Here is a 26805-nt window from a genome sequence, read left to right as displayed (position 1 = left end):
TCGTTGATGGGATCGACGTCATAATTGGAATGGACGTGATTAATGAGCTGGGAGGTGTAACTATAAAGAAAGCCAAAGTGAAGTTTGGAGATATACAATGTGCCGTGGCTGCCCATCAGCTGAATGTTTGCAAAATCGAGGATAAAGACTTTGAAGCAAACTTCGATGGAGATAAATGGACAGTAAGATGGACATGGAAGGGAGAGCCTCCAGTATTGCAGAACAAAGTCCAATATTATAAAAACTCTCTGGAAGGCGATAAGAAATTAGAATTCGAGAAAGAGGTGGAAAGATGGATATCGGATGGTATTCTGTTACCATGGAAAGGAGAAAGAAAAGGCGTGTTGCCATTGATGGCAGTATTTCAGGCCACAAAAGGGAAAGTTAGGCCAGTGTTCGACTTTCGTGAGTTCAACCGTTTTGTGGCGTGTCATACAGGGAGCGACATAATAGATGTATGTGATGAAAAGATAAGAAAGTGGAGACAGTTGGTAGGAGGGACCGCAATAGTGGACCTTAAGTCTGCCTACCTGCAACTACATGTGGCAAAGGAACTATGGCAGTACCAGCTGGTCTGTTATAAAGGAAAAACCTATTGCCTAACACGATTAGGATTCGGACTTAATGTCGCACCAAAGATTATGGCAGCCATTTTAAAAACAGTATTAAAGAAAGGAAGTAGGACGAAAGAGGCCACTGATTCATACATTGATGATATAATGGTAGACGTAACGAAAATATCGACACAGGAAGTTGTGGAACATTTGAAGGGGTTTGGGTTAGCAGCAAAATCTCCGGAATCCCTGGACGGAGGAACGGCACTGGGCCTTAAGCTTATGAAAAATAAGATGGGTGCACTAATGTTCAGGAGAGGCAACGAGATCCCAGAGATGGGAGGAGAAATTAGTAGGCGGGAGCTATTTTCGATCTGTGGTAAATTATTGGGGCACTATCCAATTGCTGGATGGCTGCGATTAGCATGCAGTTATGTGAAAAGAAGAGCAAATGGAATGGATTGGGAAGAAAAAGTTGATTGCAGAACCATGAAAGTGATGCAGGAGGTTCTAGCTGAGGTGAAAAAAGAAGACCCTGTTAATGGCGCTTGGCACATACCTGAAGTGAGCACAGGAGTCGTGTGGTGTGATGCAAGCAATGTTGCAACTGGCGTGGTTGTCGAGATTGGCGGTGTGGTGGCGGAAGATGCAACTTGGCTGAGGAAAAGTGATGACTTTAATCACATTAACATAGCTGAATTAGATGCTGTTCTAAAGGGTGTCAATTTAGCTATCAAATGGAGACTGACAAATATTGAAATAAGAACTGATTCAGCCACTGTACTCAGTTGGGTGAACTCTACTGTGGAGGAGAGTGGCAGAATACGAACAAAGGGTGCCGGAGAAGTGATAATAAAGTGGAGATTAGGGATGCTTAGAGAGTTGATGTCTGAATTGAAACTGCAAATAAAAGCAGTGTTTGTGCCTTCTGAAAGAAATAAGGCAGATGCGCTAACATGGATAAAAAAACAGTGGTTAATTGAGAAAGAGGAGGCGCCGATATGCTGTCTTGGAATTGGAGAAATTAAAGAGTTGCATGACATGCATCACATGGGAGTGGAGAGAATATTATATTTGGTGAGGCAAGTGGATCCGAATGTAAAACGGGAAGAAATTCAGATGATAGTAAAGAACTGTGTTCGGTGTCAATCGATCAATCCTGCCCCAAATATACATAATCCTGGGGAAATTGGAGTTGCAACTGAATTAGAAAAGGTGATGCTTGAACAAGGTCTAGTAAGGGAGGTGATAATGGATAACGGCACTGTTTTTCGCTCAGAAATCTTTCAGACGATGCTAAAAAAAAATGGAAGATTAAAAGTTATTACAGGGCAGCCTACAGACCTGGAGGAAATGGCATTGTGGAGCGACATCATCGGACCATGAAAGCAATAGCTGAGAGAGGAAGAATATCACCTGAAGAGACCACATTTTGGTACAACATGTCCCCTAAGGTCGGGCAAAGAGATGACACAGTACCACATAGAGCAATCTTTAATTACGAATGGAGACATCCTAGAGACATGTCACCGGAAATTAATGATCAAGGACCAGCCAGAATCCAAATAGGAGAAGAAGTTTGGGTGAAACCGCCTAATGCCCGATGCACAACGCAGTGGGGAAGAGGAGTGATAACAGGAGTGCAATCCCCAAACAACTTAAGTGTCAATGGAATGCCACGACATGTTTTAGATTTAAGGCGTGTGGTCCATTTAGGTGATGAGGATGGTGGTACTGAGGCAGGGAGTGATGAAGATGAACCGGTGCCGATGCAGAGACCGCAAGGAGAACGCAATGCGCCGATCTGGACACGGGATTATGAGATGTGAATGATCTTTAATGATCATGGGGGCGTGTAGTAAAAAAAAAAAAAAAAAATCGTGCAAACCTTTTACCACTGGCAACGCCCGCTTCAGAGAGTGAAAGAAGAAAGAAGAAGAAGAGAATGGCCACTGCGTCTATTTATAGACTAGAGATCATGGGAAGAGTATGCAAATAACTTTGGACGGTTTTGTCCTATAAAAAGCCTGTATTTGGGAGAGAGGGTGTCTTTTTTGTTTGGCAGAAGCAATTGCTGTCAGAAGTGCATTGGACTGCAGGATTGAAGAGTGAAGATTGAGTTGTGGGGTCATTGTATTTAACCACAATGGACTACTGCATTACAAGGCAAGTTTGTTTTATGTAAAAATTGCAGATAATGCCCATATATGATACTTGTGTGGGTGTGGCTCAGAAGCTAAGGAATGAGGGTGGAGAGTTGTATATTTTCGTTTCGATTCTAGCTGATGGCACTCAAGTCATACATATTTTTTTAGTTTTGATCTCACTACCATATATTAGGTTCAATGTAATAATTGATAGAGAGTTGTCTATAATAATAAATACATAATCTACATGAAGTAAAATATCATATTTAAGCATATCTTACAACTGGGCAACGCCGGGCAGCCTGCTAGTATATATATATATATATATATATATATATATATATATATATATATATATATATATGTGTGTGTGTGTGTGTTAAGTTGGTGCAAAAATAATGTTTTTGAATATATATATCTGATAAAAAGCAACATTATTTTTGCACTTACCTTTTTATATATATATATATATATATATATATATGTATAGTGAAATTAGAACATTAAAATTACAAATGAATAACATCTCAAACATTTTTGTGTTTAAAAAAATAATTATGCAAATTAAACATTCAAATAGCTTTCATCAGGTTTTTCATCTGTGCTACATATAACAGTATTTCAAAATATTATTTTGTATTATTAATTTCAATAACACTAACCAATTTTGATGATATATAGGAGTGATAAATGAACAAAAACAAAAAGAGCGTTTACATTTTGTCTTTTAGATAGATCTGAGTTGTAATTTCATGAATGATTTTTGGAAGTTTTTTATTTATTAAAATTATGGTAACAGATTATTTCGAAGGAAAGTTAAAAACTGTGAATGAATTGTAAAAAAAACTTTTTTTTTTCTCCCATCAGGATTCTCTTGAATTGGACAAAAATGGGTCGTCTCTCATTGCGAAACTTGCCGTTTTGCTGCGTCCAAGGTATCATTTTGTTGGTCTGCAAGGTGTTTTCTATGAACGGCAACCATATAGGTAAATTACTTTTTGTTGTTTTCATTTATTTAACCAATCTGGTAGTCCATGATTCAACCTATTTAAAAAAAAAATTTTTTTTTTTTTAAATGAAAAAATCTTTAATGAAGGCATCCCTTAAAGAAAAGACTGGAAAGTCAAATTTAAACATAAATCCATGCAGTCCAAATAATCAATGAATTTAAAAAACATAAAAAAAGAAAATTTAGCATCATTAACTGAAAGAAAAGAGAACGTAAGCAATCGGTTACTATCTCCCTGACTTTTCTCTATGGACTCTTCTCGCTTATATGTCTTGTCGATATATCTTTCTTTCTAGTGAGCGATGTTGGAGTAATTTAGATTTACTCCTTTGAAAAGTAATCAACATACATTTTGAAAAAGGTTTTAGTAATTTTTTCATAAAATTACATGAATTAATTGCTGTTAATATTGACAAAACTATTGTACAAACACACACACACACACATATATGCTTATATGTAATTTAACTACTGTTATCTTCATCATCATTACAGAACAAAATCGTCATATTCCAGAAATCACATTAATTGATTAAGTTGTCTTTTCATATAGAAAGTAGTCTTTAAATAATTTTTAGTGATTAATAGTAAATCATAGCCATTACTAGGTTGATTTTGTTTGATCTCTATCTCTGGAGAGGTTGTTATGAGGGAGGTAACCCTTGATGAATTTGACCTTTTCATAAATACTAGCGAGGGGTACCCGGCGTTGCCCGGGTGTTTGCAGGTATGTGTGAAAAAAAAAACAGGTGCCCGTGAAAAAAAAAACAAAGCCTTGACGACGCGCAGTTGGAAAATAGTAAAGTGTGAAAAAACAAACAGGTGCACGTTTTTGATTGACGTGACGACGATAGGTATTCAGCAGTCAACATTTTGTGTGGGACAGTTTTTAATGAGGTCAATAAATCGTTTTTTTTTTTTGTTTTTAAAAAATAGACAGGCGATCTCCCTGGTTAAGTGTGAGATATTACAATTTATAGATGATATAAAAAGTTTTAAGAAGTTGTGAAACGAGCGAGCGCTTCTCTGAAAGAAGCCTTTTGTGGACATCAAGGAAAAGCGTACATACATACATACATACATACATACATACATACATACATACATTTTCGCTTTTATATATATAGATGGCAGAGCAACATGCATCGTTATCACTTACTTTTAAATCTTGATTTTCTTAGTTACAAAAAAAAACTACTTGATCAATTTAGATGATTTTTGGAATGCGACATTTTCTTTCCTTGACAAGTATGTATTTATAAATATTTTTCTGTATTTTTTTTTTTATTGGCAGTATATATATCCCTTTTTTTGTTTTATTTTACTTCAGTCGAAGTTCTCAGGAATCAAGGTGCCCACAACCTGGGGCTACCACTTGAACTCTATACATAGATAGTCGAATGTTCCATTTAAGTTCTTTATCTCTCAAACACTGAGTTAGTAAAGAAGTTGAGAACATAATTTTCCTCTCCCCAATTAACCATTTTTATACGTTGTAGTATATCTTTTGTTTTGGTCTCTTGGTCTTACTGGATTCCAGGACATGAATTTATCTAGTCTGGTGGAGTATCCAGCTTCGTGCTATTACTTGAGGTAAAATCACTTGGAGAAGATGCACCATTCCTCGGAAAAGTTGTGGAGTAGCCATAGTGAGATCTTATTTGGGCTAGGAATACTATGTGATTTTGAATATTTGGTCAGGGTTTACTTCTATGGAAAAAGTATCCTCATGTCAGATTGTTCTGGCAAACCCCTGTACAGAGAGACCTTAGACACTCGAGAACAGTGTTTAGTAGGCATTCAAGTTCTCCCCAGTAGGCATTCAAGTTCTATGTGTGTGTGTGTGTAGCGAAGTACAAAATAAAGCTTCACATTCTAAATCTTTTATTGTCCCTACAACCACTTTACCACAGAAGAGATGTTGCTAGCCTATCATTATGTTCTTTGGTAAAGTGCTCAACTGAGCTCCAATACCTGACCCCTCCCCCTCTGTAAAATATTCACATCAAGAACTTGTCTAGCTACAACCATAACAAAGAACTTTTCTTTTTCTCTGTTGCTGCTAAAAACCACATGGAACTTATATGAACAAAGTTCCTTTTTTGTTTTTCAATAATTTTATTTTTATGCTTGCATATATTATATAAATTCAGATAAAAAACTTTTATTTTTAAAATTAAAAATTTTTTTTTATAATTTCATAAACATATATTTTTTATAAAATTTCAAATAAAATAAAAGCTTTTGTATTTTTAATTTTGTTATTAAAAGTGCAAATAAAGACTAATTGTATTATTGTACTCCTTTCTCTCTAAGAACAGCCAACAAGTGATGTCACCAGATTTGTCCGCTCTGGATCTCGTTTGGTCATTGGGACTGGGCTGTTTCTTCAACGAGGCTCTTGGTTGATGATAGGATCTGGTCGGACAGATTGCTATTCTCCTCACGTTGCTTGTGATCGAGTGTACGATCTGTTTCAACCCTGTTTTTTCAAGTCAGTATCATTGGAAAATAGAGGTCATTTCAAGCCAAGAGAATAACAAGTCGATAACTGGGTTTATTGTATAAAAAAAAAAAAGCAGGCTAATTATTTACTGAAAGTTACAAAACTCTGATCATTCATAAGTTTCTGACTCAAGATGCAAATGCTCGGGAACTGGCGGCTTCTATTAGTAAATTCAGAGAGGTCAACTCTAAATCTGGGAGCTTGTCTCTTCACAGTGTGGATTCAATGGCTTGAAAATAAGTGAGACTTAAGTCAAGGATTTTTCTTTTTTCTTAATGGTGGGTGTCCCTCCAGCGGTCAGGCAGAGTGTGTCCTCAAGGCTAGTTTTGCCTTTCAATATCTTGAGAACCAAATGGGCTTGACCCCACCTTCCAATCCACAGAATTTTATTTCACACTTCTCAGTAAATCAATCTCAGGTATTTTTTGAAATTCTCAAGTTCTGAAAAAATTTCCTTTTCTTCTTCTTCTTCCTCAAATCTGTATCTCTAACAGCCATTCTCAACACAAGGGTCGGATTGCCTTCACCCTCCATTAGGTCTCTACCTTTCACCATCACTCATTTGAGAGGGTATCTTCTCTTGTTTCATTTGCATAATCAAGGTTTTTCCCAAATGCCATTCCATATAAGTAAAATTCATATCCGCGATCTTGTTTTTCTTATCTAAAGACACATAACATCTGACCTATTTTTCAGGTGAGTCTCAAATAAATTCAACCATCCCAAGGAATTTGGTTAACTGTTTTTCTTAACAAGGGTGCCATTGAGATAGAACTTATTGAATAGCCAAAAGGCAACATTTCTGACATTTTTGGGAGACATTTCTATAATGCAAGACTCCAGCTTTTTCAGCTAACATATTTTTAATGGCTGTTGGGTGTCATCCCCAATTATCAGGGAAGAAAACAGATTTCTTCTTTATCAATTCATCATATCCACAAATAATTCTGTGTGTATTAACAATCTTTCCATCATCATCATCATCATCATCATCATCATCATCATCACAACCCACGACACTGTCACATTATTTTTACCTGTATCATTTTGTTTATTTTTATTGCATACTTTTCAATAATGTCCTTTCCTTATATATTTTCTATATATATATAAAGTAGTAGCATTTGTGTGTCTGTATGTACAACTCTCCTACCACCTACACCACTGTAGCGATCATGACCAAACCTGACCTAGGAATGGTACACACCATTTTTCATGGTCACGGTCAAAGATTAAGGTCATATTTGGTGCGACTCTTACAACATCCTCTTATCGCAAGGGTGCCTGTGAAAACGGGTATCCGAGTATACAGCAAAGTCCCATGCAAAGCGCAGATATATTTTTGCTAGTATTTCAATAAATCACTTCACAATAGAAATACCAAAGAACAATAAAAGTAAAGGAACTGATTTGCCTTGTCACTGCTTTCGGTAGCGCTACGCCAGGAGTTAAGAAGTATGTTAGCTGACTATAACTGATCTTTGAAACCTAATTGATCCATTTTATTGAAAAAATTTATTTATAGTTTACTGTTATTGTTGAATCAAGAAAATCATTTGTTTGTGCTTAGCATTAATGCATCCCTTCATACAACAGATTACAATTGGCTCTTCTGTTTTGTTTATTTTGAGGGGTCCTTAAAATCTAATGATCTGTTTTATCCAAGCATAAGAATAGGCAGGTTGGATTTTTTTGTTTCCAATTTTTCTCCCTTTCTCTCTAACCAGAAATCACCAAGTGTTGCAAGAGACTGCCCACCATGTCACTCGATACATTGGCCTTGCAAAAGTTGGTAATGCTGACAAGAAGAAGGTAATTTGCATTGCATTATTTATGTTGGCTTAAATGATAAACTTGTATCTTTAAATGAATAAATGCAAAAGTTGGTGTTTCTATATCATAATAATGAAACAAATGTTACGTTTTATAGTATGCATGAGGGAAAAACAGATGTACATAAATCTAAGAGAATGGCAGAATCGTTAGAAAATAACCTCCAGACTATAGTGGAATGGGGCCGCAAATGGATGGTAACATTTAATGCTACTAAAACTAAGCTGCTCTCCTTTAACAATTACAAATAGCATCCTACCTGAAAATTCTACCTTCAAACTCCTTGGCCTAACATTTGCAAGCAATATGAACTGGAACAAATACATAGAGGGCATTGCAAAGGCTGCTGCAAAGAAGGTGGGTTCCCTCTATCGAGCTAGAAGACTACTCACGCCTGACAGTATCCTGTATTTTTACAAGGCCACCATTTGCCTATGCATGGAGTATTGTTGTCACATCTGGGCTGGTGTATCTACCACTAGTCTCTCCCTCTTAAGTCCAAAAAAGAGTTGTTAATCTAATCAGTCCCACTTTATCAACTAAGCTCCAGCCCCTGTCTCATCACTGTAATGTTGCATCATTGTGCCTGTTTTAAAAATATTTTAATCAAATTTGTTCTGATGAACTTGTTTCATTTGTACCCCCTCGAGGTACATATCCCCGACAAACCCGCTTAGCAATAAGATCTCACCCCTTTACTGTTGTTGTCCCTAAATGCCAGAAAGCTTTCTATCCTAATAGTTTCTTCCCTCGAACAGCAAGACTTTGGAATTCCCTTCCTGCTGCCTGCTTCCCTGGCTGTACTGATATGCAGAAGTTTAAATGTAACATAAACAAATATCTAGTTAATCTTTCCTAGACATAGCCCCAAATAGTAGCCCCTTACGTCCAAGTGGCAATATGCTTTGTAAGGGGTGAACATGAGAAAAAAAAAAAATTGAATTGCAAGTAAAACAAATGGTACCTACGTAATTGTCATGTCGCAAATAGTAACATATCTAAAAATTATGGAAAACGATATAAGGTAGAAAAATAATTATTCATGAGACAAAGTCATTTGTAAAATCTGGCGATTTTGTTTCAAAATCTACCGATTTGAATTGGAGAGTTAACAGGGAAAGGTAATTAAGTTTCTCACAAACTCAATCAATTTTTTCATAAAAAAAAATTACAAAATTTAAACAGTTAAAAAAAAAGTTATTTTAAAAAAATTCACAAATTATGTATATATATATATATATATATATATATGTTTATTTTTGTTTTCTGAATAAATTGTCTGCTACACATTGCGTTTCACCTGAGTTACTTCCCCCTTTTGCTTATGTCACATGATCCAATATGTCCGACCCGGCATGTAACGTTATCGCAATTCTTTTTACCCTTATCGGAACTATTTTTCAAAACTAATTATTTTTTTACCTTATCGTTTTCCTGTACTTTTTGGATATGTTACTATTTGCGACATGACAATTACGTAGGTACCATTTGTTTTATTTGAAATTCAATATTTTTTTCGTTATTATTGTATAAAAGCACCCAAAAGTTTTGTTTTTTCATTTATCACATCTATATTTACCATGAAAACAGTTCATTGTCATTTAAACAAAGAACACAACATAGAAATTCGGTAAAGACGAAAAACCCAAACACAGCTCTTTGCAGGTCTTGTTTGCATACCTATTTTATTAAACAGTTCATTAATGTTTGGTGTTATTCATTTTGTTCTATTTTTGTCTATATATATAGTTTTATTAATATTAAAACTAAGTGGCTGACTATAGTCAGGGGTGACCCAAAGGCTCCCTTTCCATTCCCTGCTACACTCCATTCCCAGGATTACTCCACTTATTCTTGATTCTTCCCTTATAATGCTGTGTATTTAGTAAGGAGACATCAAGTACCATTTTTAAGTATTTGTTATGACTCAATCAAGGATTGAACACGGATCTCCTGGCTCATTAGCGAACACTCTTACCATTATACCAAATGGGCCGGTAAGACAAAAAATGAAAATTTAAAAAATAGAATTATTATTATTTTATATTATTGTTCTCATTTTTCATCGCTTCATGCTGAAGTTAGACATTTTTGTGAATGACTTCCAACTTCTGTTGTCATTTTGATTGTGCTGCTTGCCAGGGTTAGTGTTATATACTGGTAGGTAATCCAAGAAAGAAAAGCATTCGATGAGTTGCACACATGCAAATGGATTCCATGTGAAGAATGCAGGACTTTCCACCATTGTCTAATGGAATGCATAATTTGACCCAGAAATATGTGAGAGGATATTGGTCAAAGGATTGAAACAAGAGACAGTAGGAAATATTAAACATTCCAATAGGAAAAGAATGTTTTATAAATAAAATCATCACAAAGAGAAAGTTATTCAGTCGGTCAGAGAGAGCGAGGCTGTCACTACTTCTTCACCATCCTCCATCTGACTCAACCACGCACCTGCCCTCACGTGCCTTTCAGAAACGTCAAAATACCAATAATAATCTACGATCAAAATCTAATTTGTTTATATGAAATAAAAGCAATATATTTCTTTTATATAGATCAACTGTGTTGTGTTTTACTTCGCTGTCAGTGTGTATATATATTTGTACCAGCAATAAAAGTAGATGTTAACAATTATATAGACTGGAAAAACGCATTTTGCACAACCGGTCGCAATGAATATGTCACATCAATTCATCTGATCCCCTCCATGTCTTAAAAAGCCTTAAAAAGTTGGTTATAGTTAGCACCCCTAATTGAAAAATTAATTGTCGAACACAGCCTTTCTTTGTGTAGTCCCAGGTTAGCAGCAGTTATTTTTTATGAAAATCGTCAATGCTGGAATGTCGAATGGACAGAGACGAGAGAGAAACAAAGATGTCTGGCTTCTCTGCTGGCTGACTGCGTTTTCCGAAAGTGACTAAAGAAGTTTCTTAGAGGACAGATGAATTAATGCGCCTCACCAACTGATTGGTCAGTGTGCGGTCGAATCACTCAGTGACGGAGGAGAGAGTGTTGATTCACAAGAGAAAATAGATCATTTGTGACTGCTACAAGCCTATCACATGACTTTGGGCAATCAACATAAATGTAGGACACACTTTGGAACGTTTCAAATGACTGACAGTGGATAACATGGCCGTACCAGTAGAGATATCGTTGTGTGACATATTTTCTCATATAGGCCTGTAGAATGGCGATTTGATGTGCTGCGGATTGTGTCATTTTGCCATTGCGTCATCAACCATGTCTTGCAGCCATACAAGAGTAATAGTCGGACATGCGTGTTGTATGTTGCCACTCCCATATACGACGGAATCCACCCACCCCACCCCGTTAAATGTTTATAGCATAACTAAAATGATTTAAATAAAAAAAAAAAGGATAAACTAATAAATTAGTATCAAAATTAGTAAAATGTTAAAATTTATCGAAATAAATAAATGTGAAGGTTTTTATTACATGTTTACAACAAACTATTTAAGATTTTGGCAGTGTACTTTGCTATGTTTATAATAACCTGGTATATCCCTGGAGGAATTTGTCCAGTGTAAATCAATTCAGATTAAATGGTGGTCAACACATAGAGTAATATAACATGTTTATTGTACAAAAATCGTACACTGTAACCAATTAGATATTTACACACGAATGGTATCTTGAATATCATAATATCAAGAATTACTCACTCCCTGCTAGTTACCGTCTTTTATATATAGACTGAGTAATCCATTCTCAGGGGGTGTTAGGATCTTCCACTATATCATAACCTTTGAAACCTCTCCGCTTTTTTGTTGACACTTTAAATAAGCAATTAATTTAGCCCACGGGGGTTAGGAATAAACAAAGAAATCCAGAAAGCGAAAACTGAGGCTCACACAGGATTTGAACCTGTGCTTCAGAAAAAGGAACTGTTATATACTGGGACCGTACTCTCTATAAGTAAAGATTATGAACTAGTATGAATTTCAGCAAGGGTTACATAGTACATTTCAGGATTACCTGGTGGCAAACAAAAATAGACCCACCTGCAAAGTATTGTGATTGAGGTAATGGTTCAGTGGTTAACTCTCTAGACAAAACACACTAGAAATGTCAGTGTTGAATGATATGACATAGATATTATTTCGCTTGTTCAGGGAAATACAACAGAGTTTCTAGTCAGTCAGAGTTGAGAAGCAAGAGAGGTGATATGCCTTTGAAAATGTAAAGACAATCTAAATGAATGGCACCCTAATGTCTGCTATCTGTATCTCTCCATCCCCAAATAGAAGAACAAGTAAGAAGAAATTAATTTTAGCATAGGTGGTCTCTCCCCAATAAAACCTTTGAAACCCCTGCAAGTGTTTCCATGAGTATATTCGTTTTGAGTTAAACAGAAAATCACAACCATGAAGGGTCCCGACCCATGCATGAAAAAGCAATGATCAGACAAGACCAACAATATGCATAACGCATTTTGTTTTGTTGATTGTTTCTTGATTGCTCACACCTTTAGGGAAGTGGGTTATCTGATTTTTAGTGGAATTCTGAAGGAGGCTGTGGTGCAGTGGGTAGAGATGTTGAATCTCTACAGTTCCAGGTGAGCATTGTCTGAAGATAGCAGTTTCAATCCTACCCAAAGCAGGCCAGAGGATTAGTTGGCCAAAGTGTAGTGAGACAACAACAACAACTATGGAAGACAGTAATTTCTGGCGATACAATTAAAAGACTCAGCATTTGTATCCCATTGTGATTAATCACTTGAAGAAGGTCAGAGGATAAGTTGGCTGAAGCATGGTAAAATAACAACTATGAAGATGAGAATAACAGTCTGCAAAAAAAAAAAAAGAATGTTCACTTTTTTTAAATCCAGAAAGAAGTAGATTTCCACTTAAATTGCTAAAGCCGCTCATAGATGTGAATTCTTAGCTTTTTGATGGAAATCATCCACTTTTTTCTCTTTTTTTTTTTTAATAAAAGTCAGCCATATTTTTGCAATAAAAAAAAAAAGTAGACCTGATTTTCCTTTTAATGAAACTCCTTTCTAACAAACCAAAAATTTTAATTTTGCCGTGGTATGTAAGACTTCAAGCCATTCATAGGGGAGCTAGTACTCCATAATTATATGAATTAAGACTTCTACCTAATCATGGCTGATAGAACGAGAGCATTCTACTCCAATACAATTAATAAAGAGTTTGAAATTCTGTGCATTTTGCTTAGTTCAACAGAAAGATTACAAAATTGGAGAGAAAGGTTCTGGAGTTCAACAAAATGCACATGAAGAAGATCGGAGGTTACATCAGCTGAAACGTTGAATAAGAATAACAGTCAAGAAGTGAACGGTAGTCTAAATGATACAAACTGTTAATTTTCATCTAAAAATTTCAAAAACACATGATTTTGTCAATCATATAAATAGACCATAGTGTAATAAAACCATATGTCACCCCACTAGACATCGATCGCCGACCCCAACATTATCTGCCATAGATTTCTTTTCTTGCATCTTCTCTTCTGACCGTGTCGTCTTCTCTCACATTGGCGGCTGCCAAGGGCTGTGCAATGGCTCACAAATATAAAAAAGCAAAACATAAAACCACATGCTATGACACGTTCTGCAAATATAAGTTGCACTCTAGGCATGTATGTCTAACCCTAACCCTCTACATGCTATGGTCCACATCTTAGTAGTTGTCTGCACAGGCCTTTTTAGCGTCAGTTGATCAATTAATTTCCCTACTAGTTCCAAGCTATTCAACTTGCAACTGACCTCCACTGTAACTGCCCCTAAGTGCCGCAAACCCAAGACTGTCCATAAACTGTCTCTAACTATTGGTAATTGTTGCAAAGCTCATTGACACTCTTAAAATTGCCTGTAAACTAACTCTAAGCACATTGATCTCCATTATTCAGTCCTTTGTCTCAAATCACTGCCACACCTTGATTAACAATCCTATTTAGTTTCCTTTGTGTACCTTGGTGAACAACTTCCTATCCATTGTTCTGCTGATAAACCTATTTCCTTTTTCTTTCTTTTTTTTTTTTTTTTTGCTATATTTCTTTTTCTCTTTCTCCTCTATTTCCTAACATTTGAGGGAAGAGGAAAACTTCAATAGTATCACAATATTGTGATATAATTTTTTTTTTTTTTTATAAAATGTGATTATTTTCCCCAATCTCTTCGCAGTATCTGTATGCTTTCAGCATCACCCCACTAACTGCAATGGACAAGACAGAATTGATCCACCAACCGAAAGATGTCACAGAATGCCCTTACCCAGTGTCAGAGATGAAAGCTGAAAAGCCTCTTGATTCAGTAAGAAATATATTTTCAACCACTAAATATCTTCTGCTTCCTTCACCGACCTCTGTATGCATTGAAGAATGTGTTGTTTTTAAATTTATTTGTATCTTATGAATACGATAGGCAGAGTTCTGCAGTTGAAGTCTTGAAGATTAGTTTGTGAGTTAAAATTGATTGGATTTCGATGACGATTAATTAATAAGGACCAAAATATTTTTATATGTTTTTTTTTTCTCTTATCATGTTTCATCGTTTATTTTTTTTTTCATTGAAAAATTTACAATGCTTTTGAACATTTTTTTTTTTAATTACATTTTCACCCCAAACAAGGCACAATGTCACTTTGATATAGGAGGCTACTATCAGGGACATAAGTTGCAGGGATACTATGTAGAGAGTTGAGCAGCAAGATGTCTGTTCACATTACACTTGAACTTCTGCATATCAGTGCAGTTGAGGAAGCAGGAACCCGGAAGGGAATTCCAAAGTCTAGCAGTTCTGGGGAAGAAATTATCAGAGAAAAATCCAATTGTTATAAATAGTATATAAATTATAAGTGAAAAAAGGCCAATTCTTAGGTTGGAGTCTTATCTGTCGGGCATAGGATTCTGACTTTTTTGAGATTTCGGGTGTGGAATTATTAGAATATTAGAATTTTAAGAGTCAGAGTCTGACTTCATTTGAATTTGAGGAGCCTCAGTTTGGATGTTAGTTACAAATTAGTTAGTCTGACTAATAGAATTTCAAGCGTTAGTGTTAAAGACTAAAGAAAAAATTTTAGAATATAAACATCTAAGCTATCAAATCCAGAGCTCTACTAAGAAATAACATGGAACTATTCCCTGAAATTTTTTTAATGAAATTTTTAAAAGCCATTTTCTTTTGTTTTTCTCAACAGGATTCACAACAATTCTTTTTTGACATGAAACCATCAAAGGATAAAGGCGACAAGCGACAGCGAAAAAATGAAGCAGATAACCAGAGAAAGAAACAGAAACATGGTATTTAAGTTTTATCTTCTTATCAAGGCCCAAAGGCTACTCGAGGGTTAGGACCTCACCATGAGGAGAACGGAAAACACAAGTTTGATTTTTAATGTGCGGTAATCCAACTTACCTAAAGAAATTCTTTTTTTTTTTTTTTCTTTTTACTCTTTTTCATCCCAAACAAATGCATATTGCAACTTAGAACATAAGGGGTTTTCACCCATGCATGGAATATTGTTGCCGCATCTGGGTTGGTGTATCTATCACTAGTTTCTCCCTCTTAGACAGCACCCAAAAAAGAGTCTTCAATCTAATAGGTCCCACTTTGTCAACTAAGCTCCAACCCCTGCCCCATCACTGTAATGTTGCATCCCTGTGGCTGCTTTACAAGTATTTTAATGGAATGTGCTCTGATGAACTTATTGCACTTGTGCCCCCTTGACATACATATCCCGACAAACCTGCTTAGCAACAAAATCATACCCATTCTCTGTTGAGGTCAGGTCTCTAAATGCCAGAAAGCTTTCTATAATAGTTTCTTCCCTTGAACAGCTAGACTTTGGAATTCCCTTCTTGCTACCTGCTTCTGTAACTGTACTGATATGCAGAAGTTTAAATATAATGTAAACCAAATGGTAACCCCTTATGTCCAAGTGGCAGTATGACTTGTTAGGAGTAAACGTGAGTAAAAAAAAAAAATATATATATCTACCAAATGACTGTGGAGAGTTGAGCAGCAAAATGTTTGTTCACATTACATTTAGACTTCAACAGTTTAGTATAGTCGGGGAAGCAGGAAACGTTGTGAATTTGAAAGTCTAGCAGTCCGAGGGAAGAAACTATTAGAGCAGAAGGCTTTTTGGCATCTAGGTACCTCAACAGTGAAGGTTGGGATTTTGATGTTTGTCAGGTTAGTACATTGAGGAGTTGTAATCTTCTTATCAAGGCCAAAAGCCACTTGAAGATAAGGGTCAACTTACCTCAACATGAGGGGAAAAGTTAAACAAGAGGTTAATTTTTTAATGTGGACAAATTCAATTTCTCCAAAAGGATAATTCTTCCCCCCCCCATCTAAATTTTATCAAAAACTGTTTTTCATTAATAATTATTTTTCTACCTCATCGTTTTCTCTAATTTTTGGATATGTTGCTATTTGTGACATGACAATTATGTAAATACCATTTTTTTTTACTTGAAATTAATTTTTTTTTCGTTTTAAAAAGCACCGAAATCTCAATAAAGATGTAAAATGCATTTGTGCTAATGGAGAATCAGAACTACATGACAAAACTGATTTATATTTTTAATTAGAATTTTATTCAATAATTTTTGGTGTTTACGTAAGTACATTAAAGACTTTGCTTGTTAATTTATTTTGAACTGTCATGCTTCACCTGTGCATGTTTACCTACATGCACTAAATATTTTGATCAAAAAATAATTATAAACACACGTTTGTCAACTGATTTTAAGATTGGTTTGTTGAAGTAGAAGTTGAGTGAGACTTTTGGCTAGGAGCCAAATGTAGTATCTGTTCTGATACTGCACTCCATCTTTTCTGCTTTCACTCATTTAAGGAGAAAATCTTTCTATACTGAGACAATTTTTATTTTTGTCCCAATTTTAAGTATCCCGTTTGAGGGAGCTAGATTTTCACCACATTAAAAACTGACCTTATGTCTAACTCTGGGGGAAGCAAGTAAATAGTGACTACAGATTAAAAAGACAATTTTTGTTATTTTTATAAATGTCTCTATTTTTTTTTATACTTACAGCTCAACCTATGGGTCCGTGTTGGTTCTGTCTTCGAGGAGATAAAGTGGAAAAACATCTGGTTGTTAGTGTTGGTGAAACAGTGAGTTTTCTCTTTCTCTCTCATATATCTATACTAATACTTATGTGAGGCATGTCTGTCTGTCTCACTGTTACCTACTTTTAGGCTATTGGACTAGACCTGCCCAACCTAGACAGTTTTTCTCAGACCCTACAATATTATCGGTAGAATTTAATAAAAACATATTTCCTTTTTTTTAATTTTCAACCATGAACGCTGACTGCATAATATTATTGGTTTGAATAAAATAAAAAGTAAAATTATATGTTTAAAAAACTATACATATAAATAAAAGTAAAATTATATGTTTAAAAGACTACACATATAAAATAAAAATAAAATATGTTTAAAAGACTGTATATATTTACAGTTTTTTTTTTATTATTCATTTAAAAATGCTTAATCACAAAAAACATTCTTTTATATGGCCCCCTAAGCCTTTTGGCTTGATTTATTTTTGTTCTAAATATGAAAAAAATAAAATCGATTTGTGAATCTTAAGTAGGACGAATCCTGGAGTGAATGTAATATTATACTGATTATAGTGACAAAGATTACTATAACCACCCCCCTCCCCAACAAGTGCTTAATTTATTTTTGTATTTTTCAGAAAGAAAATTTTTTTTTTTTTTTTTATCAAAGTGTAGTAATCTGTTCTCCACAGCATCAGTGCTATTTCACACCGGAAATTTTCATATAATTATCTCCCTTGAAAATGAAATGCTACAAATTGTTTAAAGTGCTATAATTTTAAAAATAAAATCTCTTTGATTAATTAGAATAAAAGTACTATAGATGAAATTATTCCGCATATAAATGTATATTACATAATGTTAATTCATTAAAAACTTAAAAAAAACATACTTATACAAATGAACCATATCGAGCCATATCTCAATATTTTCTATTTGTAAAAGAAATTGAGATAAATGAAAAAATATGAGTTATCCTCCCTTTTAAATCTCAAAATCCACATCACATGCATTAGAGAAGTCATTGAATAGCATCTTTCAAATGATACATGTGAAGTTTAGTAAGAATGATCCCTGCTGAAGAGGGTGGAAGTCATATTTATCTTTAAACTGGTCCACTGGGGAAGTGTGAAATAAAGAATTATAAAACTTTCATTACTATAGTGAAAATACAGGTTAGATAAACATGATTGAAGTCATGGGTTCAGAAGAAATTTAATGTTGTGGTGTTAAGCCCTCATTAAGATGTCTTAAAATGATTGAAATTTTTATTATTTGGATTATTCAGACTACTATTCTCATCTTGGTTGCTATTTTCACAATGTGTCACCGAATGTAACCACCAACCTTCTAATTAAAATTTTTAAATACTCTGTTCAGTTACTCTATATTTGCTTACTATGAGAAAAATGATGCAGTAACTGGTGTATATAGTGTTATGTTTATTGTATAATTCTATCTCTTACTATAGTTTCTCCCCCAGAGCTGCTAGACTTTGGAACTCCCTTCCGGGATTCTGCTTTCCCAACTGTACTGACATGCAGAAGTTCAAGTATAATGTGAACAGACATCTTGCTACTCATCTCTCTTCATATTACCCCTGCAACTTATGTCCCCGATAGTAGCCCCCTACTTCAAAGCGGCACTGTGTCTTGTTTGGGATGAAAATTGAATTTTTAAAAAAAAAACTAGTAATTTTACTATAGTTAAATTTAGCTATTTTTTCAGTAAATATTTCGCTTACTGTTAATAGAATCTGGGATGGTGGAAAATATTTTGATATTTCAGAAGAAACTCTCCCTTTTTCAAAAAACATTTATTTTTTTTCAGTAAATCTTTCACTTTTCTGTTAATAGAATCTGGGATAGTGGAAAATATTTTTTTTATATCTTGGGAGAAACGTTACCTTTTTCACAAAAAACATTTATTTTTAAATTAATCTTTAATTTACCATTAATAGAATTTAGGATGGTGGAAAATATATTTTTTTTGATATTTCAGGAGAAACCCTATCCAGGTTTAAAGTTGCCTTGGATTAATAGGTCTAAATGTAGGTGTAAATATTTTACTTTTTACATGGCTTGTTTCACTTTGCTAGTTTTTTGCAAATAAATTTCATTTCATTTGAGAAGAAAATGATGCAAATAAAAAAAAATAAAAAGAAAACTGTAAAATTACAGAACATAAAAATGGTAGCATCGGGTCGAAGAATTCACAGGAATCTTCATTCGTTAGCTGATAGTGCCAAGTGGACTTTCTAGTTGTATTTTATATCTATAAAATACTATGCTTTCATTTTTTTTTTTTTTTTTTTAGATAAAGATGGATGATATTATGGTTTTGATTTTTGAGATGAGGGTTGATTATTTGTATTATTTGGACTACTGTTCTCATCTTGAGTGTTATTTTCACAATGTTTTGGTCAATGTAACCTCCGACCTTCATGTGTATCTTGTCAAACTCAGCAATCTGCACGGAATTTTGAACGGAACCTTTTGTTTAATCCCTTGGAGTAGCATGTTCTCATTCCATCAGCCATGACTGGGCAGAAGTCCTAAGTAATTCACAATTGTATTTTGAGTGTCGTCTGCTCTGAGGATTGAACCTTCAAACTCTAGAAGAGTGTAATTTTACAACTGAATTTTATCAGATACTTTATCTCAAGACTAGCCTGGGTGCCTGGCATTGCCCGGGTGTCTGGAGGTGTGTGTTAAGCAAAAAAAAAATAAAAAGTGGTAGTAGGCAGGCTCAAACCCATACTTCGAAGAAGGAAAAGAATGTGAAAAAAAAAACATGACGTGTTTGCTGTTGCGGCCATCGCCAAACCGGAAATGACATAGGTTTAAATTAAGCCTAGACAATCAGTAAGAGGAGATGACTTTCGAAAATGTCAGCGAAAAAAGCGACCCCTCTCTGTAGAAAAGTGCCCAGTTGAGGGTGAAGGAATGTTTTTGGCCAATTTTTCAATATTTGTCGTCCGAAAGGTCGAGCTTCAAAATTATACCGATCTCGTGAAAATCTGTCACCTCTGTCGAAAGTTTTAGTCAGACATATATTTAAACAGACAGGTGAGATTTATATTATAGATGAGAACAGTAGTCCGAAGAATCCAAATAATCAATCCTCATCTCAAAAATTAGCAGAGAATGTTCATCTGATTAATTGTTATTGCATGAAGAATATTCTTTGTATTGTTGCAGACTTACCTGGCACTCGCCAAGGGAGGCCTTGTACCTGACCATGTACTCATTTTGCCAATCGGTCATTACCAATCCACAGTGACTGCACCCCCAGAAACTATTGAGGAAATAGAAAAATATCCTTTGTTTTTTTATTTATTTTATATTATTTTTGTATATATTTATTTTTGAATTTAGATTATTATAATAATTAAAGTAATTCTTAGTATTTATTTTTATATTTATTTCTTGAATTTGTTTTTGTTTCAGTTGAAACATTGAATGCTTGGTTCCAATCATACTATTGCTAAGATAACTGAGTTATCTACCCTTGATTAATAGCATGTTTAGAAAAGTCTGTTGTTTTTCAGAATTCTCCCTTTATTATGAAACAAAAATACAGAAAAAGATCTTTATGATGTACATATCCATCATCGAACGAAAAGATCATATTCCAAAAATCATGTAAATTGATCAAGTAGTGTTTTTTGCATAGATAATAATTTTTTATGATTTTAAGTGATTAATGGTAAATTGTAGCCATTGCAAGGCTGAAAACAAACAAAACAATCTCAGAAGTTCAAATTGAGTTATCTCTCTAAATAAATAAATTCAAGATGGCAGGGTGAAACACTCCATCTTCATTTCCTCATAAAATTAGATTTTCTTAGTTAAAATACTACTTGATCAATTTACATAATTTTGGAATATGACATTTTTGTTCCGTTATTGGTACATACATCATACAGATTTATCTCTTTGTTTAATTTAAATACTATTGAGTCTATTATTCACTAATATACTTAGCATGCAGCATGTTGACATACCAGTCTTGTTAAAACATCAAAGTTAAGCAACGTTGAACCTGGTCAGTACCAGATGAGTGACTATTTCAGAATACCAAATCCTGTATGTAGGACGATGTCAACAACTCTCTGTAAGAACTGCAAAAATCTAACATCATCATCTCCCCTGATGGGAATATACCAGCAACTGGGGATGGCTTGTGAATTTGCTATTCCAACAAACTTCCCCTTTAGAGGAAGCCAGTTCAACCCGCCTAGGGTGAGTGCAGCTTTGGTACAGGGTTTGGTGGCGCTGGTAATTAATGGTGACATTTGCCATTTATGATTCACCATAATGTAAGCAAATGGCAGGGGTTAGTATGTCTGAAATTGAAAACATAAGAGCAAGCATTTATTCATGAATAGTAGACTTTTGTTATTTCTAGGGCTAGGACAACAGCATATTCTGTTCATTGTTTTGACTCTCCAGTGTGTTAATATCTTATATGCTTTATATAGAGTGATGTGGTTCTTGGTTGATTAACTGTGTCGGATATATACTCAAGAGTCAAAACAATAAGAATATTCTGTTGTCATAGCCCTAGTTATTACAAATAACAATTGTCTTAATCTAGAAGAATTTCTGGTACTTCTATATTATACAAACGAAAAACAAATATTGAATTTCAAGTGAAACAAATGGTACGTACGTATTTGTCTGGTTTCAAATAGTAACATATCCAAAAATCACGGAAAACAATAAGGTAGAAAAATAATTATTAATGAAAAAAGAAATTTGTTAAATGAAACAAAATCACCATATTACACTTACTAAAAAGGGATAAGTTAACAGGGGAGATAATTAAGCTTTGTTGCATACGTAATTCAGAATGTTGGACAAAATTTATTCCCCCGTATAAACTTTATAGAAAACAGTTTTTCATTAATAATTAGATTTTAAGGATGATTTTTTTTTTTTTTTTTGTGGTGGTGGGGTAAGGGTATGAAAAAAAAAATTTTTTTAATGATAAAATGTTTTTTTTTTTTGTCTATTTTGTTTTTACTACTGGGGATTCCTAAGGAAGTACTCTTCATAAATATTTTGTAGGAAATTTTTCTGATCGGTTACAAACCTCACTGTATATTTTGAACAGTTGCAGTGTTGTGGGACCATTTCTTCCAATTTATTAATCGCCATGGCTGAGTGTTTTGCCATATTCCAGCAGCTTGTGTAAGTTGCCGGATTAGGCTAAGACAACATTCATTGAAATACAAATCGTTCTCTACATAAGTAGCTTTATTTTAATAAATAATGTATTTGTATTGAATCAAAAAAAATAATTCTGTGTGTTTATCAAAGTTACAAGTAGGCGAGAAACATACAAGATATGTTTCTGGATTTTTGAGATGAGGATTGATAATTCGGATTATTCAAACTACTGCTCTCAAGTGTTAACTGCACAACGTTTCGGACGATGTAACCTCCAACCTTTATCAGATGCATCTTGTCAAACTCAGTGCAGGTGATAGTAAGACTGCAATTGCAAATTACGTAAGATTTCTACTCGGTTATTACTGATGAAATTAGAGCATGCTACCTCTGTGGATTAAATAAAAGATTACATTCGAAATTCCATGCAGATTCCCAAGCTGAACAGCATACACCTGAAGTACGCCTGAAGTCAAAGGTTACATCAGCCGAAACGTGCGAATGACACTCAAGATGAGAACAGTAGTCTGGATAATCCAAATAATACACACAAGATTGTGTCAGTGATGAAGGTGTTCCATAAATTATTGTTAAAAGAGGTTAATGTAGTTTGCTTGAAGCATTGTTTAGTTTGTATATAAATGTAATTTATAAACGGCAATACAATGCAAAGGTGTAACGGCTATACACAAACTGAAGCAAATTTATAACAGTGGAATAAGCTATGCAAATTCACTGTTTATTAATACAATAAATATGCACTTTTTAATACTTTTAACATTGTACTGTGTTTTTACTTATGATCAGATGAAAGTTCCATATTGTATGATATTTCGGGGAAATACCCTTTCTCAGACGTGTACTTGAATTCCTAATTTTTATAAATAAATGCATGTAAGGTGGTTTCTTTAACCCCCCCCCCCAAAAAAAAAAATGGTTTACATGTTTGTTTCTTCCTTGACTCATCAATAAATATAAATGTTCCCTGAAGAAATTTTTCAAAAGCATAGGGAAAGCTGTTGTGTTCTTTGAACGGAATTTCAAAACATCTCATCTTCAAATTCAGGTGAGAAGAATTTTTTAAATTAATTTTCTTAATGATTGTATTGTTGTTGTTTCCTAGACGTAAATCCACTGAAACTCCAGTAAGTGATCATGACAAACAGCATAATTATGCAGTTTTTATTTATACAAACATTATTGGCTACATATGTGCATACATGTTTCTATTGCAATTTCTATAGAGGAGCAGCATCTTTAGGCCAGAGAAATAAAATCTGGTCTGAAGATTTTGCTTTTTCAAAGGAATTGCAGCAGAGACATGTATGCACATATGTAGCCATTAATGCTTGTATAATTTAATATTTAATTTTTTACACAAATCATAACCCTGTCTCTTAATCTTTTCCTCCTCCTTCCCCTTATATATCATGTCAATGTATTTTTTTGTAAATATTTAAAAATAACGTTTTTTTTTTCAATGTACTAATGAGTACCACTTATCAAGGCTCACAGGTTATTCGAGGATATAGCTTCACTTGTTCCTCCTAACAAAGTTTTTTGAGAGGAAATATTAAAAAATACCTCAGTGTATAACAACTTGATTGTATTTATCTATGTTTTTTTTTTCACATGGTTTTAATACACCCCCCCCCCCCCAGCTAGGTTAATTTTATAATATCTTATATTTTTAAATTATACTAGCTGGCGATTGCTATTGTTTCACAAAATTTCACAAAATTTACTACTTTAATTATCTTTTAAATAAAACCATAAAGAAATAAAAAGGAAGAAAAAAAGCAAGAGAAAGAGAAAGCAAGCAGTAAGTTACTGTCACAATATTATCTGGAATTACAAAACAAATAGATTTCTTGATATAGTAGACATCACAAAATATTAGCATCAAAAATAAAACCTGAAATAATACAGATTTCTATAGCTCATGTGTGACGGTTTTAAATTAATGATAATATAATTTGTTATCTTTCTTATATATATTAGGTTGGTGCAAAAATAATGTTGTTTTTTGATGTATATATATCTGATGAAAAACAACATTATTTTTGCACCAACCTAATATATATATTATTTCCGCAGTTAAGCAACATTGCAGCTCACAAGAGTCATAACAGCCAGCGAACTGGAAGTCCAAAATTCGAGTTCCAACCTCAGTTGAACACATCCGAACATAGCAAAATCCGACTATGGAATGAACCTACTTTGTCTCGAACAAGAAGTATGGTCATCCAACTAATGAGAACGCAAGCCCATGTTTCACAAGTAGGAATTTCACTGCGGTTTGCTTAATCTGTGTTAATAGACTTTCTTATGTGTGGCATTATTACTCAAATGGCAGAGCACTTGCCTCACATGCAAGAGACTCAGATTTTGAATCCCGAATTCCGGTGTGTTTTACTGATGAGTGCATCAAATGAGCGAAAAACTCTTTGACTTCTGGTTTGTTAGCTGTCATGGCTCTTGTGAGCTGAGCCATTGTTTTTTACTGTATATATCGTCTCTCACATTCTGAAAATTATATATGTATGTGTACGTACAATATTCATTACTATACTAATTAATTTTAATATACGACCTAATCACTGAGGCTATGAAAACAGCATATTCTTTTCCTTGTTTTGATTCTCAAGTATATATCCATTGATATCCTATATGTTTTTATGTAGAGTGACATGGTTCTTGGTTGATTGTGTCTGTGTTGGATACATACTTGAGAGTCAAAACAATGAAAAGAACATGCTGTTGTCATAGTCCTACTAATCACGTTGACACATCGGTTCTTGTTAGATCACCAAAGTTAAGCAACATTAAACTTTGTCAGTACCAGATGGGTGACCATTTGGAAATATCAGGCATTGTATGTAGAACAATGTCGACATTTCTAATAGCAGCTGCATCCCATCTGGCGATCAGCCGTTTCGACCCTGTCCTGTTGCTGGATTAGGCTGATTGAAATGAAAGAGTGAGACTGGCTCTGCGCAGACCAGTTTCTCTTAAGAAAAAGACTCCTAGTGTGAGTCATCCACTAACCTTAGGATGATTAGATTGTTTTCGTCGTTCGAACAGACAAACCAAAAATTTGTTTTCTACAGTTTCTTGAAAAGAAAAACTACAAACGGTTTTTCCAGAAAACAAATATTTTTGAGAAAATAATTGCACTAACAGATTTATTAACTTTAGAAAAAGATTAATAATTAAAAAAAGAAAGTGAAATGTTTAATTTATTGAAAATTGCCTGAAAAAGAAGAAAAACAGATTCTGTCTCAGATTTTGTTGGGAAAAATTGCTTTTCCAAAGTATTCAAATGCTTGAATCAAATAAAATTTCCTTCGCTGATATTGAATTTACAATTGCTTTTGAGACCGCATGGCTGTCCGCTCAACAAAGATTGCCGACCCTAACATTGTGTTCCATTGATTTCTTCTCTTCTGGCCATGTCGTCTCTTACATGGCAGCTGCTGATAGGGATGTGCACAGGGTCATATGCATATAAAAAAACATAAAACAACTTAAAAGAAAGCATAAAAAACACATTCTGTGGATGTCAGATTAGTTCTGGGTGCGTGTACGATACCAGTGCAGAACACAACTCTTTAAAGGCTAAGTTCCGCAGCTACATAGTCATCTGCCGAGGCCGTGTTCATCAGTTGAACGTTAGCTCATCTCGATTTGCTCGGAACCTCACACTGCATTTCACTGTTTAGACTTCAAACTGTTTTCCACTGTAACCACTTATCAAGGCCCATAGGCCACTCGAGGATGAGAGTTGAAAAGTGCACAGTAGTCACAAAACCCATTGCCACTTCTAAAATTAATTCTAAAATATATTGATTGATCTTTTGTTTCTATTATTGCCACATCGTGATTAACAATCTTGTTTTAACTTTCTTTTGTGTGCCCTTGTGAACCTTTGTTCTGCTGATAAACTTGTTTCTTTCTTTTTTTTTTGTTATATTATTTTCCTCTTTTTTTTTTTTAATTTACTTCCTAACATTTGAACAAAGGGACGTCGATAGTATTCACAATCGAAATTCATACTTTTTCATCGTGTATCTTATTATTGATTTCAATGTGATTCTTTAATTCTTTTATTTTAAGGTTGTGCCTGTTCCACTTGATAAGTCTTGTAATGTACTCGACGCATTCCAGGAATTTGCATCAGAAGAGAAAGTAGATCTGAATGAAATTCCACAACATTCAGATTTAAAACAGGTATTTTTTTGCCAAAATCTTTTAGTACTTTTTAGCGATTATACAGAAAAAAAAAAATGTGTTTGCACGACAATATGCTACCTCCACTCGACAGCAAATGCTGACCCCCACTCGACAGCAAATGCTGACCCCTGACATTATTTCCGTGATCTTCTTCTCCATCATCCTCTCTTTAATCTTTTCTTCTGGCCGTGTCATTGTCTCTCACATTGCCAATTGCCAAAGAGTGTGCACAGGTTCAGAAGTATAACAGACAAATTCTGATGCA

General features: G+C 34.4%; 1 protein-coding gene across 1 annotated transcript in view; it reads left to right on the top strand.

Annotated features, from left to right (window-relative positions):
* LOC145260446 (CWF19-like protein 1) overlaps positions 1–26805 on the top strand; it is a 59260-nt gene that overhangs the window by 25041 nt on the left and 7414 nt on the right. The window contains exons 6-13 of the mRNA XM_080118496.1: positions 3569–3687; positions 7944–8028; positions 14225–14353; positions 15240–15342; positions 17103–17182; positions 20334–20453; positions 23284–23373; positions 26424–26537. Coding sequence (XP_079974622.1) covers positions 3569–3687; positions 7944–8028; positions 14225–14353; positions 15240–15342; positions 17103–17182; positions 20334–20453; positions 23284–23373; positions 26424–26537 — 840 coding nt within the window. The remainder of the gene's footprint in view (positions 1–3568; positions 3688–7943; positions 8029–14224; positions 14354–15239; positions 15343–17102; positions 17183–20333; positions 20454–23283; positions 23374–26423; positions 26538–26805) is intronic.

The sequence above is a fragment of the Euprymna scolopes genome, chromosome 36, assembly GCF_053919585.1.
Source record: "Euprymna scolopes isolate OS-2025 chromosome 36, ASM5391958v1, whole genome shotgun sequence".
Lineage (NCBI taxonomy): Eukaryota > Metazoa > Mollusca > Cephalopoda > Sepiida > Sepiolidae > Euprymna > Euprymna scolopes.
The sequence above is the reverse complement of the archived record's forward strand: the minus strand, read 5'-3'. Positions and strand labels throughout refer to the sequence as shown.